Source organism: Bison bison, unplaced genomic scaffold, assembly GCF_000754665.1.
Source record: "Bison bison bison isolate TAMUID 2011002044 unplaced genomic scaffold, Bison_UMD1.0 scf7180017864482, whole genome shotgun sequence".
Classification (NCBI taxonomy): domain Eukaryota; kingdom Metazoa; phylum Chordata; class Mammalia; order Artiodactyla; family Bovidae; genus Bison; species Bison bison.
The window spans coordinates 5,110,940-5,127,688 of NW_011495042.1; the positions used below are offsets into that span (position 1 = coordinate 5,110,940).

The 16,749-nt window shown below is 49.7% G+C and overlaps 1 protein-coding gene across 7 annotated transcripts in view; it reads right to left on the minus strand.

Annotated features, from left to right (window-relative positions):
- The window catches only part of TSEN2 (TSEN2 tRNA splicing endonuclease subunit), a 46,024-nt gene that overhangs the window by 27,161 nt on the left and 2,114 nt on the right, over positions 1 to 16,749 (minus strand). For 5 of the 7 annotated variants that reach the window (XM_010862468.1, XM_010862466.1, XM_010862469.1 and 2 more), the window contains exons 1-5: positions 16,699 to 16,748; positions 10,133 to 10,347; positions 8,254 to 8,335; positions 3,595 to 3,631; positions 7 to 262 (exon numbers count right to left, since the gene is read on the minus strand). In XM_010862468.1, coding sequence (XP_010860770.1) covers positions 7 to 262; positions 3,595 to 3,631; positions 8,254 to 8,335; positions 10,133 to 10,321 — 564 coding nt within the window. In that variant the 5' untranslated portion in view covers positions 10,322 to 10,347; positions 16,699 to 16,748. The other 2 variants (XM_010862464.1, XM_010862463.1) reach the window with 2 other exon arrangements.

A 16,749-nucleotide genomic window follows, 5' to 3' on the forward strand; every position in this document is an offset into this window, starting at 1 on the left:
TGATCGCTCGCTGGAATCCTCCAGATCACATGACTTGCCCTCGACCCCATTCACGGCAGAGAGTTTCTCTCTGTCTGCTCTGCCTTCTGATTTGGAAACCACCTCGGAGTTGGGCTCATCGCCCAAAGGAACCTCTTCCATCACTTTCAGATGAGGATGCTCAAGGGGCTTTGTGTAGCCCTCGAGGACGCTGCGCACCGTGCTCTCGTCCCGGCCTTGTCTTCGCAGGAGCTCTGCGGCCCACTCCACGCTACGCTGATACCTGCAAAGGGGGACGTCTGTTAGCAACAACACTTCAATGTCGGTACTAAAGAGACAGCACACACACACAAAAAAAAAAGACAGCTGAACGTGTGAAAACGGTGGGAAGGCAGTACGCCAAAAAGTCTATAGTTCTTCTTAATGAGGTAAATTATTTCTTTACACTTCTCTGCATTTTCTAACTGCTCTGTGATAACTATTGTTGTGTTATTTATTTTTATTACAGAGTTTCATTTAATTTTCTTAATTTGAACCAAAAAAATGACCCCAGCTTAACAAAGTGTGAAAAATTTATGTGATTTAAACCTGGTGGACTAAGGACTTCCCTGGTGGTCCAGCGGCCAATACCCCATGCTCCCAGTGCAGGGGACCCAGGTTCAATCCCCGGTCAGGGAACTAGATCCCCTGTGCTGCAAAGATCCCATATGCAGCAACGAAGATCGGAGATCCAGTGTGCCACAACTGAGACCCAGCACAGCCAAATAAATAAACAGAAAACAAAACCAAAAACTGGTGGACAAAATGATCTAGGTAAACATAGAGAGAAAAATGGTCGTCCTTTGTCAGGGTTTGCTTTGTATTATTTTCCATTTTGGATATCATGACGTTTTCAGACACATATCCCAGTCACAGAAAAAGGTCTTTGCTTAGTGTTGGAAAGCAAGATGAGAATTTTAATGAACATTTTTCACAGGACCTACCAATGTCTACACCACACATGGAAAGGAACAATTACAATTATATACACCCCAGCGTCTTAAAAAAAAAAAAGACCCCTCCTCCACAATTTTCAAAATGTATTTTAATGAGATGATACACTACATTTCTTAAACCTGAAGGCAAGCCCTGAACACTTCCCAACTTAGAAACAGCCACAGGTTTTGTTCAGTGAAGCAGGGCCAACGGCGGACAAGGCTGCTGGGGTGTGTCGGATGGTACAAGACGGCATACGTGTGGACTCAGATGGGCTCTGTTCACCTCCACCTACAGCGATCCGTCTGGAAAGCATTTGGAGAAGCCACATGGCTCGTGGCAAGACAGCTGTCACTTTTCCCCTCACCTTGGGCATCCTGCCTGGGTGCAGATGACGGGATGCGTCGTGGTTTGTAAACTGCCGATGACACAGGGTGAAGCAAGGAAGCGAGCTGGCTTCTGCTGCGGCCGCCTCACCCTGACGCATCAGAAGTATCTCCAAGCTGTCCACGCCCTGTGTGTCCTGCACGGGGATGGGCCTGCCGTCCCGTGTGTACCAGAAACGGTATCACAGATGTGAAGACTAAGACCCGGTGAGGCCGCTCTATGTCTGTGAGATGGGTGCGGCTGTGGCCACACGTGCGGGACCAGAGTCCTGGTGTCTCATGTTCAGCCCCGCCTCGCTCCGCCACTCCTGGGTGGCTGAGCCAGTGACGTAACCGCTGCGTGCCTCAGTTTCTGCCCATAAGACAGAGGCAACAGTACAGTGACCTCGTAAGGATCACGTTATGTGCTGCTGTTTCTAATCGGGGTAAAACGTCGCTGCCCAGAGAGCAGCAGGGGGTCTCTCCTCCTGCATGAAAGGCATAGCACAGCCTTTTCACACGAGCGATCTGAAAGCATCTGTGCTTTTCACGCCACCTGTAATGCCTTCTAAAGCCTTCGTGGGTCTATGCATCTCCTGTGTCTGAACAAAAATGTGTATTTGTGTCATGCTATTTTCCTGGGGAAGGGATCCTCGACTTTTCAGCAGATTCCCTGAGTGAAAACACGTGAAAGAACCACTGTATTAAAGATTCAGTGGCTCCCGCTTTGGGCAGATGGTGGAACTGAGAGAAACAAAGAGAAAGTAAGAGAGTGAAAGAGACAGCGTGCACACAGGCCCCTGCTCTGCCCTCGGCAGCAGAGTGGTTGAGGCAGACGCGGGTCCACGCCCTCACTGTGAGCACGAGGTTCTCGCACCAGCTATGAGCCCGCCTCCCCAGGCTCAGGGACACCGGTGCCCGCCCCAGGGAGCTGTGAGCACGGCTTAAAGGGGACCAGACACGTGAAGGGCTCGGCGCACGGGCAGTGCTGGACGAGTATTTGTTAGCTTGTGACTGTGGGGTCTTGGGGGCACACCTGAAGAGTAAAATCATCTTGACTCCAGACACAGTACGTTTCACAAAAGGACGCTTTAACAGATGGAAGCGAAGGCCTCAGCGGGCACTCCCTGGGAGGGGGAGTGGGAGTGGGCTCCTCCCTGTGACTCTGAGCGATACCACTCGGCATCCGGCTCCTTTCTCTGCTGTCCTGCCACTTTGCATCACACCTGAGTCCCTGCCTCTAATGACCTCACGTTGGCTCGTGGACAGCGGCTGCTGAAGCACGTGCAGGAAAGCCTCTGAGGCAGACCGGTGATTGACCCATGGCAGAGGGACACAGAAGAGAAGGTGTCCTCCCGCTGGTGGGCGATGCCTTTACAAAGTCCTGCTGTGATCAGCTCCAAACACCGCTGGAGAAGCAGCAGGAAGAGAAGAGGAGGAGCTAGGAAGCGTAAGGGCAGAGCAGCAGCTCTGATCAGAAGCCAGACTGAGGCTGGTGACCCCTCCAATCCATCCCAGGGCCCCCCAACCCCTGAGTGGGGGCACCTGAACACGCCTCAGCTTGGCAGGCACTCCTGCCCTCGGACACACATCTTCTGTCCGCAGAGAACACCCTCCTCCACCTCTTACTGAAGGTTGACCTATTATTGGAAATTCTCAGCAGAACGGTTTTCAGTCAGTCTTCTTAGGTCTAAGCGCTGATCCTGAGCAAGTTAACGAACTTCTTCCTGTTCTGTGTCCTCACCTTCCAAGACAGACAACAACAGGACTGACCTCCGAGGGGCAGTGAGAGGACGAAAGCAGCTAACCCATAAAGCTGCTATGAGCGCAGTGCACGTGGCATGGGAGACGCTCCAGAAACGCTGGCACGTGCAAGTTCACAGTCACCCCCCACCCCAGGCTCTGGAGCTGCCCCGCCTGGTTCAAGTCCTCCTGGGCAGCTCTCGGGAGACTCCCCACGCAGGGAACGCAAACAACTACACCCACCTCAAAGGTTTCCCGAGAAGATGAACGGGGATGATACGGGTAGGTGGCTTGGACCAGGAATGGCGCTGCCATGACAACGGCAACGATGCTGACGGTGAGGGCGACAGCCCGTCACGATACTCATCACGGAAGAGTCACCTGCCTCCTCCTCTCCCACGAGAGTCTACAGTGACCAGACCACACGGCCCCCAGGAGAGGACCCAGGGCTCTCCTCCGCTCACATAGCCCGTGCCTGGCCAGCGCCTGCCCCATGTCATCCTGCCCACGGCCAACGTCCGCCAAGACTTACTTCTTTGATGTGATTACCGGCAGGTCTAGCTTCATATCTGCAACAACAAGGAAGTAGCTGTTAATTTACGGACTGACAGCCTAGAAAAGACAGAGAGAATTCCAAGGCCTGCAAAAATCCCACACCCAGGAAGTTGATTAATCCTGTCCAAGCAGCCGCAGCGAACACGTGCTGTATAAACCACCGCTCTCTGCTGCCCACAGCCCCTGCAGGTGCTGCTGACCCGTCAGGGCTCAGACATAACCCGGGAACCCTTCTCAACACTCCAGCTAAGTGGCTGCGGCACGGAGCGGGAGACTAGCACCTCTGGATGCTCAGGCCCTCGACTTATTTCACTTCCCAGACCAGGGATCGAACCCGTGTCCCCTGCATTGCAAGGCAGATTCTTAACCACTGAACCAACAGGGAAGCCCCAGGCCCTCCATTTCTATGAGAGCGCTGAGGCCCTAAAGGTGCACGCTTCATTCTGCTGGGCATCTGGCCAGAAGAGTCTTTCTGCCTAAAGCGTTGCCGAGGTCACTTCATGGTGTAGGTTTTCATCCTCGACCTCCCTGACCCTGCCCGTGGGAAGTCATCTCTGTTTCCTGACTCCCTGCCCAGTGCTCTAAACGCCTGGAATCGCTGATGTTCGGCTTTAAAATCCTAGGGAAGTGAGTTCACAGACTCCTATCTCCTTAGGAATGAGAGTTTTCCTGGTGTCATGACCTTCCTCTTCTGGTAGTTTTACAACAAGCAACAATTTAGCAAGTGTTACTAACACCCTTCCACTTACCAAGCACAGGAAATACAGAATCATTAAAGCAAATCCCCTCTCCTTGAGATACTCACACTCTAGCTGGGGAGACAGACCAGCTGTATGGTTGATTCTAACCTCAGCTGATACATGGCAAGGAAAGCAAGTGTTGTCAAGGGACTGGCTTACTTGAACTGGAAGGGTTAGGAAAAAACACGAAGGAGAAGGAATAATTGAGTTGGGCTCTGCAGAATAAGTACGAGTTCGCCAGGCAGACCAGGGGAAAATGCAGAGGGATCCGTGCAGAGGCTGGGAGATGGCAAATGCTGCACGGCGGGTTCACACAACGGCTGGCAACCCACGGTGGGTGTGGTGTCAACAGGTACAACGGGGTAGAACGGAACAAAGGGTGGAAGGTATGGCTGAAGCCAAAATGCTGAAGAACATCCTAAGATGGACACTTGAGATCTACTCCCTGAGGGCAGCCTATGCCCTTAACCTCTGCTTCCTTGGCCTAAATCCATTTCCTTCACATTTTGATCACTATTGGAAACTTTAGTTAAACTACATAGATCAGGAAAAGCTCAACAGTTAAGACCATCACACTATTTGAAACTTTTTATTACTTTGCCAAGTATTAGTAACTACTGGGGCTGGGTGATGAGGACAAAGTCATGATGCTTATTTGTTCTACTTTTTTTTCCCTCCCTCTTTAAAAAGTAAAACTCTATGAAACAATTTAAAGTGTATAAAAGCAGAAAGAATAGTATAATACATTTCCATGCTCCCATCACTCAGCTTTAACTCACAGCCAGTTCAGGCTTCCCTGGGGCTCAGTGGTAAAGAATCTGCCTGCCAATGCGGGAGAAGTGGGTTTAATCTCTGGGTGGGGAAGATCCCCTGGAGGAGGAAATGGAAACCCACTTCAGTATGCTTGCCTAGAGCATTCCATGGATAGAGGAGCCTGGTGGGCTACAGACCATGGGGTCGCAAAGAGTTGGACGCGACTGAGCAACTGAACAACAAGTCATGCTCCGTCTGTCTTCTGCCCCGGCCCCCAGATGATTCGAAACACATACCTCACATCATTCCATCTTTGGTGCTTGTGTGCTCAGCTGCTAAGTTGTATCCGACTCTCTGAGACCCCCTGGACTGTAGCCTGCCAGGGCTCCTCTGTCCATGGAATTCCCCAGGCAAGAATACTGGAGCGCATTGCCATTCCCTTCTCCAGGGGATCTTCCCGAGTGTTCACAGTAACTGGAGAGCAAGCCTGAGATGGCCCGCGGAGGATGACACACGTGGGGCCCTCCACCCCTCACTGCAGTGGAGACCATCCTGGACCAGCTGACAGCCACCCAGTCTAGCTGGATCCATCGCTGGATCCATCACTGCGGCCAGCAGATCCATGACTAACCAGATACGAGCCCATCCAGACAAGAACAGCAGACCTACCCAGAACTCACCTGGAGACTCAAATGAGCAAACACAGCTGCTGTTGAAGACCACTGGATTTTGGGGTGGTTTGTTCCACAAGATCGTGGCAGGAGATACAAAGTGTATCCCATTAGGACTGAATCGCCGTGGTTTTGTTTTTGGCCGTACCACATGGCATGTGGGATCTCTTTTAGTAAATGGACTTATTTTTGGCCGTGTGGGGTCTTCGCTGCTGCGTGGGCCTTTCTCCTGTTGCAGAGCAACAGCTCTAGGGCTCCTGGGCTTCAGCAGTTAAGGCACACGGGGTCAGTACTTGTGGGGGATGGGCTTAGTTATTCCGTGGCCTACGGGACCTTTCCGGACCAGGGATTGAACCCGTGTCTCCTGCATTTGCAAGGCAGACTCTTCACCACTGAGCAACCAGGGGAGCCCCTATCATGTTTTAAAGTCACTCAAAATAGCTTCCCCTGTGGCTACACCATCAACGTGATATACAGATTCTTCATTTTCTTGATTTTTTTGTGTTTCTTTTAAATGAAATTAACTTTTTCAAATTTAACTTTCGCTTGTAGTCATGTAATACGTTTACAAGTTTCCAAAGTCAAATCTAGTCTCACTTCTCTCTCCATCCTATTCTATCCCTCCCTCACAGGCATCTAAAATTATAGTTTATCCTTCTTTACATTTCAAAACCTATTTGCAATCTCCTCCCCTTAGATGACCCGTGGCACACTGTCCTTTACCTTGCTTTCTCTGCTTAGAAATAACAGCCTAGTGAGCCCCTACTCCTATCGAAGCTCCACAGCACATCCTTCTGAGAATGGTCTATACTTTATTCTGCTGGTACCCGCATGGCTATTTGGGTTATTTCTAGTCTTTTAACATTAGGAAGAGTGTTGCAACGAACAGCCCTGGGCTCTTTCTTTTCATATTTTTGCCAGCTTATCTTTAAGATAAATTGTCAGGAGTGGAATTGCTGAGTTAAAAGCAAACGCATCTACTGGACAACTGGGTACCTTCGGGCGAAACAATGAAGCGGGACCCATATCCTACATCAAAGAAAAATTAAATCAAAACAGATGAAAGACCCAAACTTGAGAGCTGAAACTATCAACCTCTTAGAAGAAACCCTGGGGAAAATCTGCGTGAGCTTGGATTTGGCAATGGTTCCCTGAACACGACAGCAAAAGCACACGCAAGCAAAGAAAAAGGATAAATTAGACTTCATTAAAATGATAAACTCTTGTTACCATGTCACGCCCATTAAAATGGCTACTATTCAAAAAAACAAAATAAAGGAGCGGTGGTGGGGATGTGCAAAAACTGGCAAACCTTATGCACTGCTGGTGGGAATGTAAAATGACGCAGGTGTGATGGAAACAAGTTTGTGACTCCTCAAAAAATTAGAATAATCGTTTGATCCAGCGAGTCCACTCCTAAGTATACACAGAATAAAAACGGGTGTCCATACAGAAACCCGTACATGAATGCTCAGACCAGCACTACTCGTGACGGTAGAAACAACCCCGATATCTGTCTATGAATCAACAGATAAACAACACAAAGTATATCCTACCACGGAACAGCACTCAGGATGAAGTTCTGATCATGCTATGACACAGATAAACCTTGGAAAATTTATCCCACGTGAAGGACGCAAGAGCTTTTTCCCCTTACAAGAAATATTTAGAAGGGGCAAAATCAAGGGCACAGAAAGCATGTGAAGGTTACCAGGGGTTCGGGGGAGAGGGGGAGGAGAGGGGGTAAGTGCATGTGTGATTTCTTGGGACATCCAATTCCCTGTGTAACGGCCATATCACCTGCAGCCCCAGCAGGATCACGTGAGTGTTTCTCAGGGCTTACCAACAGGGCACGCTGCAAAACTTTAGGATTTGTCATTCTGATTGCTGAAATGGTATCTCAGTGCAGTTTTAATTTCTATTTTTTTCTTGCAATATAATGTTTTAAAAAAATCTTTTCTAATTATGTTTTAACCTGCTGGTATTGGTTACATACTTACCATGAGACTCCCCTTAGAAAAATACACCAAGATGAAAGATTTATAAAGTAAAGAGGAACAGCTATTGAGAACTACACACATTAGTACATTTTACAAATACATCAATGTCATGGTTACTGTTGCAAATTCCAAACCTAAAAATAAAATATAAAATTCGCCTCGCATATGGGTGAGCAGACACTTAATGACTAGAACCTTCCATATGCCCAGGACACTGTGAGGCAATGCTTAAGGACAGAAAAGTCTGAATAACACTTCTGTTAATTTCAGAAATTAGATGAAACACATTTTCCCCAATTGTTAAGAGCCCTTTCACCACGATTAGAATTATTTTAGCTGATATTTTTAGCAGTAAGATTGCCAGTGGCATGTTACTTCTCCTTTGGAATTTTATTGTATAATCTTGTGTGAGACCTAAAAATGAAGAAAAAAGATAATTTGCCAAAAGAATGCAACGTTGTACCAGCCTTACCTTTCCATTTAGCAACCAGCTTAGGATCTGAGATTGTGAAGTTTGGTCGGCTTCTGGACAGGATGCCTTTTCCAAAATAACCCTTCCGGGAAGAGAAGAAAGAGAGTTAGCTCATGTTGAGTTATTCATTTTTTAGCTGAAGGAGAACTATCTGAGTTAACAAGAGAGTCATCGCATTATTCACAGCTTGACATCTTCCCTTTGATTACATAATGAATTCTCTGAAGATCGATCACAGCATTTTTTTTTCCCTCCGATTGTGTGAAGGGAGCTGGGAAGTTTCCTGTGCACCTCATCTGTCTCAGGAGTAATGCTTTCAGTCCGGCCCGGGGAGCTGAAGGTGAAGGGCAGATGGAGGCAGGGTGTCCTCCGCACACGTGGGCCAGGAGCCACATCCACCAGACACAAAAACCTTCTTGGATTCCTGTGAGCCCAGAACTGGTACTCCTCCTCTCCTTCCTGCTGACTCCAAAAACTCTGGCTCCCTCTCCACCATTTCTTAAAAACCAGAAAATATTTAAACCCATAGACAACTGAAATAATAAAATGAACACCTTATACCCTCCTCCCAGATTGAACAGTCAGAATAAATGACCAGTACAGCGCTTCACGAAGCCTCTGCTAAATGTTATGTGTTGCGACTGTCGGAGAGACTGCCCTTGGCCTGGACCTCTGACCCACCAGGGTCAATGCCATCCACATATCCCACTCTGGGAGGCTGGCTGTGACATGGATTTTATATAAAATGACTCGAGAAGCCACACTTACAGAGGCAGGAAGTGGATCGGGAGTGCCTGGGCTGGGAGTGGGGGCAGGGATTAGTACACGGGGCCCCAAGGAACCTCCTGTGGCCGTGGGGAGGCTCCACAGCTGGACCGTGGTGTGGCTGCACAGCTCTCTGAGTTTGTTACGGTCGTTGTGGTGTACACTTGAAAGGGCGAATTTTATGGCTTTATACACACAGAGTCGGACACGACTGAAGTGACTTAGCAGCAGCAGTAGCATACCTCTATAACGGAGAAGGCAATGGCACCCCAAGCCAGTACTCTTGCCGGAAAATCCCATGGACAGAGGAGCCCGGTGGGCTGCAGTCCATGAGGTTGTTAAGAGTTGGACATGACTGAGCAACTTCACTTTCACTTTTCACTTTCATGCATTGGAGAAGGAAATGCCAACCCATTCCAGTGTTCTTGCCTGGAGAATCCCAGGGACGGGGGAGCCTGGTGGGCTGCCGTCTATGGGGTCGCACAGAGTCAGACACAACTGAAGCGACTTAGTAGCAGCAGCAGCATACCTCTATAAAGCTGTCTTAAAAGTGTCTCCAGCGTTGAACTGGCTACGGAGCAGAAGATAAGGAAGCTTCCCATCTCAACCCACACCTATCAGTGATGGGAAAAGCCAAAACTGGAACTCGCCTTCATCAGAGAAGAGGTCCTCAACCAGGAGGGGGGGCAGGTGAGGAGCCGGAGGACAAGCAGAGGCCTCCTCTGGGTTGTCCTGCGGCACAACAGTCTGCGGCTCCACGGTCACCCCCGGGACGGAAGGGGGTGAGGGCCACACTTTACCTCTTACCCAGGATGTTTCTGTAAACTGCTTGAAATTTTTTTTTTAAACAATGAACAAACACATGTTGCTTTTACAATCAAGAAGTAAGAAAGGTCGATGCACTGACCCAACTTCACTGCTACAATGTGGGTTCGTGGGTGGGGGTTATGGTCTCTGGGCTTAAGGCTTCGGGGCACCCGATTCAGCTCCCACGCTGGACCAGACCTCAAAGAGCGTGTGCGGGTCACTGGTGGTCTGCTTCTGGGGGTGGGTGGGGGAGCACGGCTGCCTCGGGGCTGTGAGGGAGCGGCCGGGCTGAGCTGCCCACACCTACCTTTCCGTAGAGCTGCTCCATGTCTTCCAGGCCCCTCACGATCACATGGCTGTTTATCATCTCAGCCCGGAAGATTCGGAAGTCCTTCTCAGGTCCACGGTCCTGACCGCAAGGGATGGGCAGGGGAGACTCATAGCTGTCGTGCACTCTTCTCTTCCTCTTTGGGGGACGGAACACCGCCTCAGCCATCTTCCCAAGTGACTGTTCCTTCAGGACTGTAAGAGACAGACAGAAGCAAGTCAATTGGTTACCACGCCAATCAGACAGGCGGGTGCCTGAATACCCAGGCTCAGATAAACCTCGTGGCCTGTGAGAAAAACAAAATATTCAAAAGGGACAAAAACAAGACGGATCTGATGGAGCAGTACAAACCCCACTCCCCAAGGGGACCCCCATGAATTCCACAACAATGCCCCAGGAGTCATGGTACGATTTCTGATCGCAGCTGGTGCCTCTGAGCCTAGAGACAGGTCCATGGGCACAATGCTACTCAAAGGCCTCCTGCCAGTGGGCCCAAGAGGGCTTCTGCCCTCGAGGATTCCTCCCGCCCGCTCACTCGGCCAATAGACATTTACCGAGCACCCACCAGAGGCTCCTAATCACAAGGGGTGCTGGGGACAGAGAGAAAACCAAAAGCACCCCGTCCTCAAAGAAGTACAGTTAGTGAGCATTTCATGTTCCAAAACAGGATCATCTCCCAGTTTTTCAGGTAAATTAACAATAATGACAATGACTTTATATGGTCATCCTGAGCGGCTGAGAGCAGGAAGCGTCAGGCCAGGGTGTGGGGACTGGAATCGGCTCCCCGCTGCCCAGTCGTGTGATGGGCGAAACTTACTTTGTCTCACCAAGCTTTTGCTTTCTTCTCTGCAAAATAAGGATAAAAACAGGCTCCATCTTATAGTGAAGACCCGGAAGGAGCCTAGGACAGCCTCCAGCACGTGGCACCGAGCGCTCTGCGTGTCCACCATCGTTACTATTACAGGCAGAGCGCTGCCAACACTGCTGATGGATGAGAAAGCAGGGCCAGGTTAGAGAAACGCTGTCAGAGGCCCGGAGGGGAAGGGCTCGGCTCCGTCCTCCAGGTCCTGCCGGGAGCACGGGCGGCAGCCGTCCCTCTCGTTTGGAGGCTCAGTGCTTCTCCAGGTTAGGGGCTGAGGGTTATGGAGAATCCTGGAATTACTTGACACCCAGCAGTACTAGAGTCCCTTGAACAGCAAGGAGCTCAAACCAGTCCATCCTAGAGGAAATCAACCCTGAATATTCACTGGAAGGACTGATGCTGAAGCTCCAATACTTTGGCCACCTGATGCAAAGAGCCGACAAACCCTGAGGCTGGGAGAGACTGAAGGCAAGAGGAGAACGGGGCGACAGAGGAGGAGATGGTTAGACAGCGTCACCGTGACTCAATGGACCTGAGTTTGAGCAAACTCTCCGAGACAGTGAAGGGTAAGGGAGCCTGGCGCGCTGCAGTTCAGGCAGCTGCAACGAGTCGGACATGACTGAGCGACTAAGCAGCAGCAGCGCTCTGAGGGAGGAAAGGAAGGTGAAGCTGGTATCGCTCCCTTCCTCAGCCTGAGGAGAGAAAACAAGGACAAAACACACACAGGCTGCGGTTCAGTAATGGCTGGAGGAAGGAAGTAAAATCGGGTGCGCTGCTGTGATAAAGACAGAGGAACTCAGCCACGGGCCAGGGGGGAAACGCAGGGAGTGCGGGAGACAGACCCCGGCGCTCCACGTGCTGGGCAGGCGCGCCGGAAGGAGACGGGGACTGGAACCTGCTCCGCCCCCAGTCCCAGGGCCCGGCGCCCCACGTGCTGGGCATGCGCGCCGGGACGAGATGGGGACTGGAACCTGCTCCACCCCCAGGCCTGGCTCTGGACTGGATTGAGGCTGACAGCACATGCGGTGCCTGAAGACCCAAGGGCGCTGTACCACTCACGTGTTTAGCCTCCTGAGCTCCAAACGCTCGCAGGGGAAAAAGCACCACTGACTGCTTAGCTGTGCCCTGCACTTGGTACCAGCATCTGTTGGACACAGGAGGCACTCAAGCCTGAAACAGCCAGTGAAGGCAGTGAAAGCTGGGGCAGGAAGCTGAGGGGCTCCTAGGGTTTCAGTTCAGTTCAGTTGCTCAGTCGTGTCCGACTCTTTGCCATCCCATGAACCGCAACACGCCAGGCCTCCCTGTCCATCACCAACTCCCGGAGTTTACTCAAACTCATGTCCATCGAGTCAGTGATACCATCCAGCCATCTCATCCTCTGTCATCCCCTTCTCCTCCTGCCCCCAATCCCTCCCAGCATCAGGGTTTTTTCCAATGAGTCAACTCTTCACATGAGGTGGCCAAAGTATTACAGTTTCAGCTTTAGCATCAGTCCCTCCAAGGAACACCCAGGACTGATCTCCTTTAGGATGGACTGGTTGGATCTCCTTGCAGTCCAAGGGACTCTCAAGAGTCTTCTCCAAAACCACAGTTCAAAAGCATCAATTCTTCGACACTCACCTTTCTTCACAGTCCAACTCTCACATCCATACATGACCACTGGAAAAACCACAGCCTTGACTAGACAGACCTTTGTTGGCAAAGTAATGTCTCTGCTTTTGAATATGCTATCTAGGTTGGTCATAACTTTCCTTCCAAGGAGTAAGCGTCTTTTAATTTCATGGCAGCAATCACCATCTGCAATGATTTTGGAGCCCCCCAAAATAAAGTCTGACCCTGTTTCCACTGTTTCCCCATCTATTTCCCATGAAGTGATGAGACCAGATGCCATGATCTTAGTTTTAGGCCCATTAAAAAGAAACCCAGGGACTTCCCTGGTGGTCCAGAGGCTTAAGACCCTGTGCTCCCAGTGCTGGGGGCCTGGGTTCCACCCCTGGTCACGGCACTAGGTCCCCCACGCCACAACTAGGAGAGTCTGCAGGGCACAGTTAAGAACCCACTGCCAGCACTAAGGCAGGGCACAGCCAAAGAGGTAAAAATAAATATTAGGGAAGCGTGCGTGTGTTGCTGCAGACTCATCGGCCACGTGTGTGCTCAGACTTTTTGATTTTTGCTAATGAGACAGCAGAGAAATAGTATCCGGTGTAGTTGTAATTTACCCTTTTAAAAATATTTCAACTTTTTCTGTATGGTTTTTCATTTCTCATGTGGTTGAGGTCATGCTGTGGATACGAGGGGAGACAGACACGCCGCTCCTTTAACCAGCCCACGGGCCAGATGGGGAGACAGACACACACAAATCATTCCTGGCAGGACAACAAGCACCAAGGACAGCAAGGTCAGGAGAGCGAGCCCCTCGCCCAGCAGACCCACTCCTAGAGATGCACTGACTCTTCCACTTTCTCCCACAGGCTAGGAGCCTGCTGCTGCAACCTAAAAAAAAAAGGTCCCAAGTGCTGCAACTAAGACCCAGAGCACCGAAAGAAATGAGTGTTAGGGAAAAGAAAGAAATCAAAAGCTCTGTCCAATGTGTAAGGATTTCTCTGCTGCTGCTAGTGCTAAGTCGCCTCAGTTGTGGCCGACTTGTGTGACCCCACAGACAGCTGCCACCAGGCTTCCCCGTCCCTGGGATTCTCTAGCCACCCTCCAAAAGATGTGAAGGAATTAAATGAGGACGAAGGAAAACAGAAACCAGGGAAGTTAAGACGGTGATAACCAGTTACAATGGTAACTATAAAAAGAATCAGCAAGTTGGAAGACTGCTTCATAAGATTGCTATTAAGTATTCCAGACAGCAAAATGCTAAGATAATTTCCAAATGAGTCCCCCAATAGATGTAAATATTGAGCATGACTGTATACATTTCATATACACATATACGTGTGTGTATCTATGCACACATCTTGCCATATAGTGTTCAGAACAAAACTACATATACCACGTTAATGCGGAATTGAGAGATTCCGTCTCAAGGGCATTTTAAGTAGACTTTCCCTTGCCAATTTGTCACTCAACCCAAGCAACTACAGCGGACCCCGAACCACATGGGGTTCACCTGCATGGGTACTCGTACACCCAGACTTTTTTCAGTAGTAAATGCTACAGTGATACACCATCCATGGTTGGTTGAGTCCACAGATGCATAGCCTTAGATATAAAGGAACCACGGATCTGGAGGCGGACTGAAAATTACACTCAGAGTTTTGACGATCAGAGGGTCAGCACCCTGACCTTCTGTGTTATTCAAGCACCAAGCGCATTTAGCATGCAACTGAAAAAACGGCAACTTATTCTAAAACTTAAAATAACGTGTCGGCTTTTTTGAGGCAGGATGCTGGTTTCTAGTTAGGGTTTCCAGGAATAATTCATGGACTTTTATAAGCAGTTCACTTTTATAACTTAACTGCTGCTGAGTATTTGACTTGTATATATTACATTAAAAGATTTTTAAAAACAGAAAATGTTCACTAACTTCACGCACTTCCAATAAAATTCTCTCCAACCAGTGAAAAAGTTCTGTTTTAATGTGCCTAGATTGTTTAGGATTCTCCCTTTCAGACTGCTGTTAACTCTTTAAGAAAGCCTAGAAGGAGCTCTGACAGTTGATGGCAAGAACTCTGTACTTCAACCCACGTTGGCATCATAGAAGGTTCCTCTCTCAAGACTCCCTGCTGTTCACAAGACGTCAAAATTCGGAGGTCTGGTGTGCCGCTGTGCATGTGGCTGCATGGACATCAAGGAGGACGTGCCTCTCAGTAGGCCTTCCATATGTGCAGCGCCACCATTACGATCGTGTGATTTTAACAACCCACGTATGGTCCCTGAACTCAGTTTCATCTTCAAATTGATCAGGACTAGAAAACTGCGTGGAAGCCACTCACACATTAAACTAAGACCCGGTGCAGCCAAATAAGTAAATAAATATACAATAAAAAGATTTTTAAAAACATGCTGCATCCATATAGGCTTCCCTGGTTGGTAAAGAATCCGCCTGCCAACGCAGGAGACTTGGGTTCGATCCCTGGGTCAGGAAGATCCCCTGGAGAAGGAAATGGCAACCCACTTTAGTATTTTTGCCTGGGAAATCCCATGGACAGAGGAGCTTGGCAGGCTACAATGGGGTCGCAAAGAGTCAGACATGACTTAGCGACTAAAGAAAACAACATATCCACGTATTGGAATATTACCAGCAATTAACAGGAATGAAGGTTAAGAGGTAATTCTCTGACTTCTCAGCAGACTTTAAGACTCTGTGCTTTCACTGCTAAGGTTCAATCCCTGGTTGAGGAACTAAGTTCCTACAAGCCCTAATGCATGGCCAAAAAAAAAACACACAAGTTTACAAGATTAAGAAAATTGACCTGGGGTCATATATAACTGTGGCTCTCAAGCTTGGCTGCTCTTAGAATCACCTGCGGAAATTTTGAAACTCCCAATCCCCAGGCCTAACCTACAATTACATCGGAAGGTCAGAGATGGGATCCAGGTGATTTCAATATGTAGTCCATGTTTCCAACCACTAGAGATAGGATGGCCTATTCAAACTCAATGCCAACAGCCATCCCACTGGAGAGAGGAGGAAAGGGACTGGGGGCTGGCGGGGAGTGCTACGCACCTGTAAGGAGCTGTTCCTTTCGCTCTTCCAAACCTGGCTATACTGACTCCAGGCACCCATAGTGTTAGGTACACAATACATTTAGTTTTCTATCAAAAGCAGGGCTTGTTCCTAATTCTTCCCTTGAGCACACAAGCTAACACCTTTTAGGTGTTTAGCAAATGTTTATTCCAAACAAAACAAAGGAAGGCAAAAATGAAGGGGGGAGGTGCCATTATTTAATTTTCCACCCCCCTGGGCCCACCTTGCCAAACCAGCTGGTTAAAGCCTCCCACTCAGCAGAACTCACATTCTCCCAATTAAAAATACACACAAACACGCTTGAGGCTGCAAGTGCCTACCTTGTAGGCTAGGGAGGCCAGGATGAAAAGGAAGAGACAATCCTGCCTCTGGGGAGCTTTCAGGTTAGAACCCGAGACTAAGACACACAAACAAAAGTTAAGCCTTTGAAGACTGATGGGTGATTGTGCGAACGAGCCTGATATTGGGCCTACCATGTGATGTGCGAGCCAGGCGAAAAGCTGCAGCTGCAACTAATGAGCAAAAAAAAAAAAAAAAGTCAAGGGCTCAACAGACTCCCAACCCCGTGTCATAACCTGTCCCTTTGCCGGGCTCCTACAGCCCCAGCAACCCTGCTAGTAACCAAAGAAGGTTCCTCTAGGGCACAGTCTGTTATCAGATGCACCTCGCCTTACTCTGTCCGCGGCACCCTGCCCCGCGGCGTCAGTGTTTCCAGAAAAAGCATAGAAAAGAGAGAGTTGCAGATACACGGAGGAGGGGAAAGGGGGCTAATATTCCGGCAGAACTAGAAGCCGGGCCCTGCGTCCCGGCCCAGTTCCGCGTGGCTGTACGCCCGCAGGAACGTCTCAGGACCGCTTCTACTCTCGCCCCGGAGAGCTTTCGGAAAAGGCGACGCCTCTTCCCGCGGACGAGCCCCCCCGAAGGCCGCGGCCACCGCGCTCGTCGCCTCGAATTGCTACCCGCTCCCGGGGGCCCAGGGTACCTTACCTTCCTCCGCCCCCCGCGCGCGCGCGCGACGTTACCCCGGCAACGCCGGCC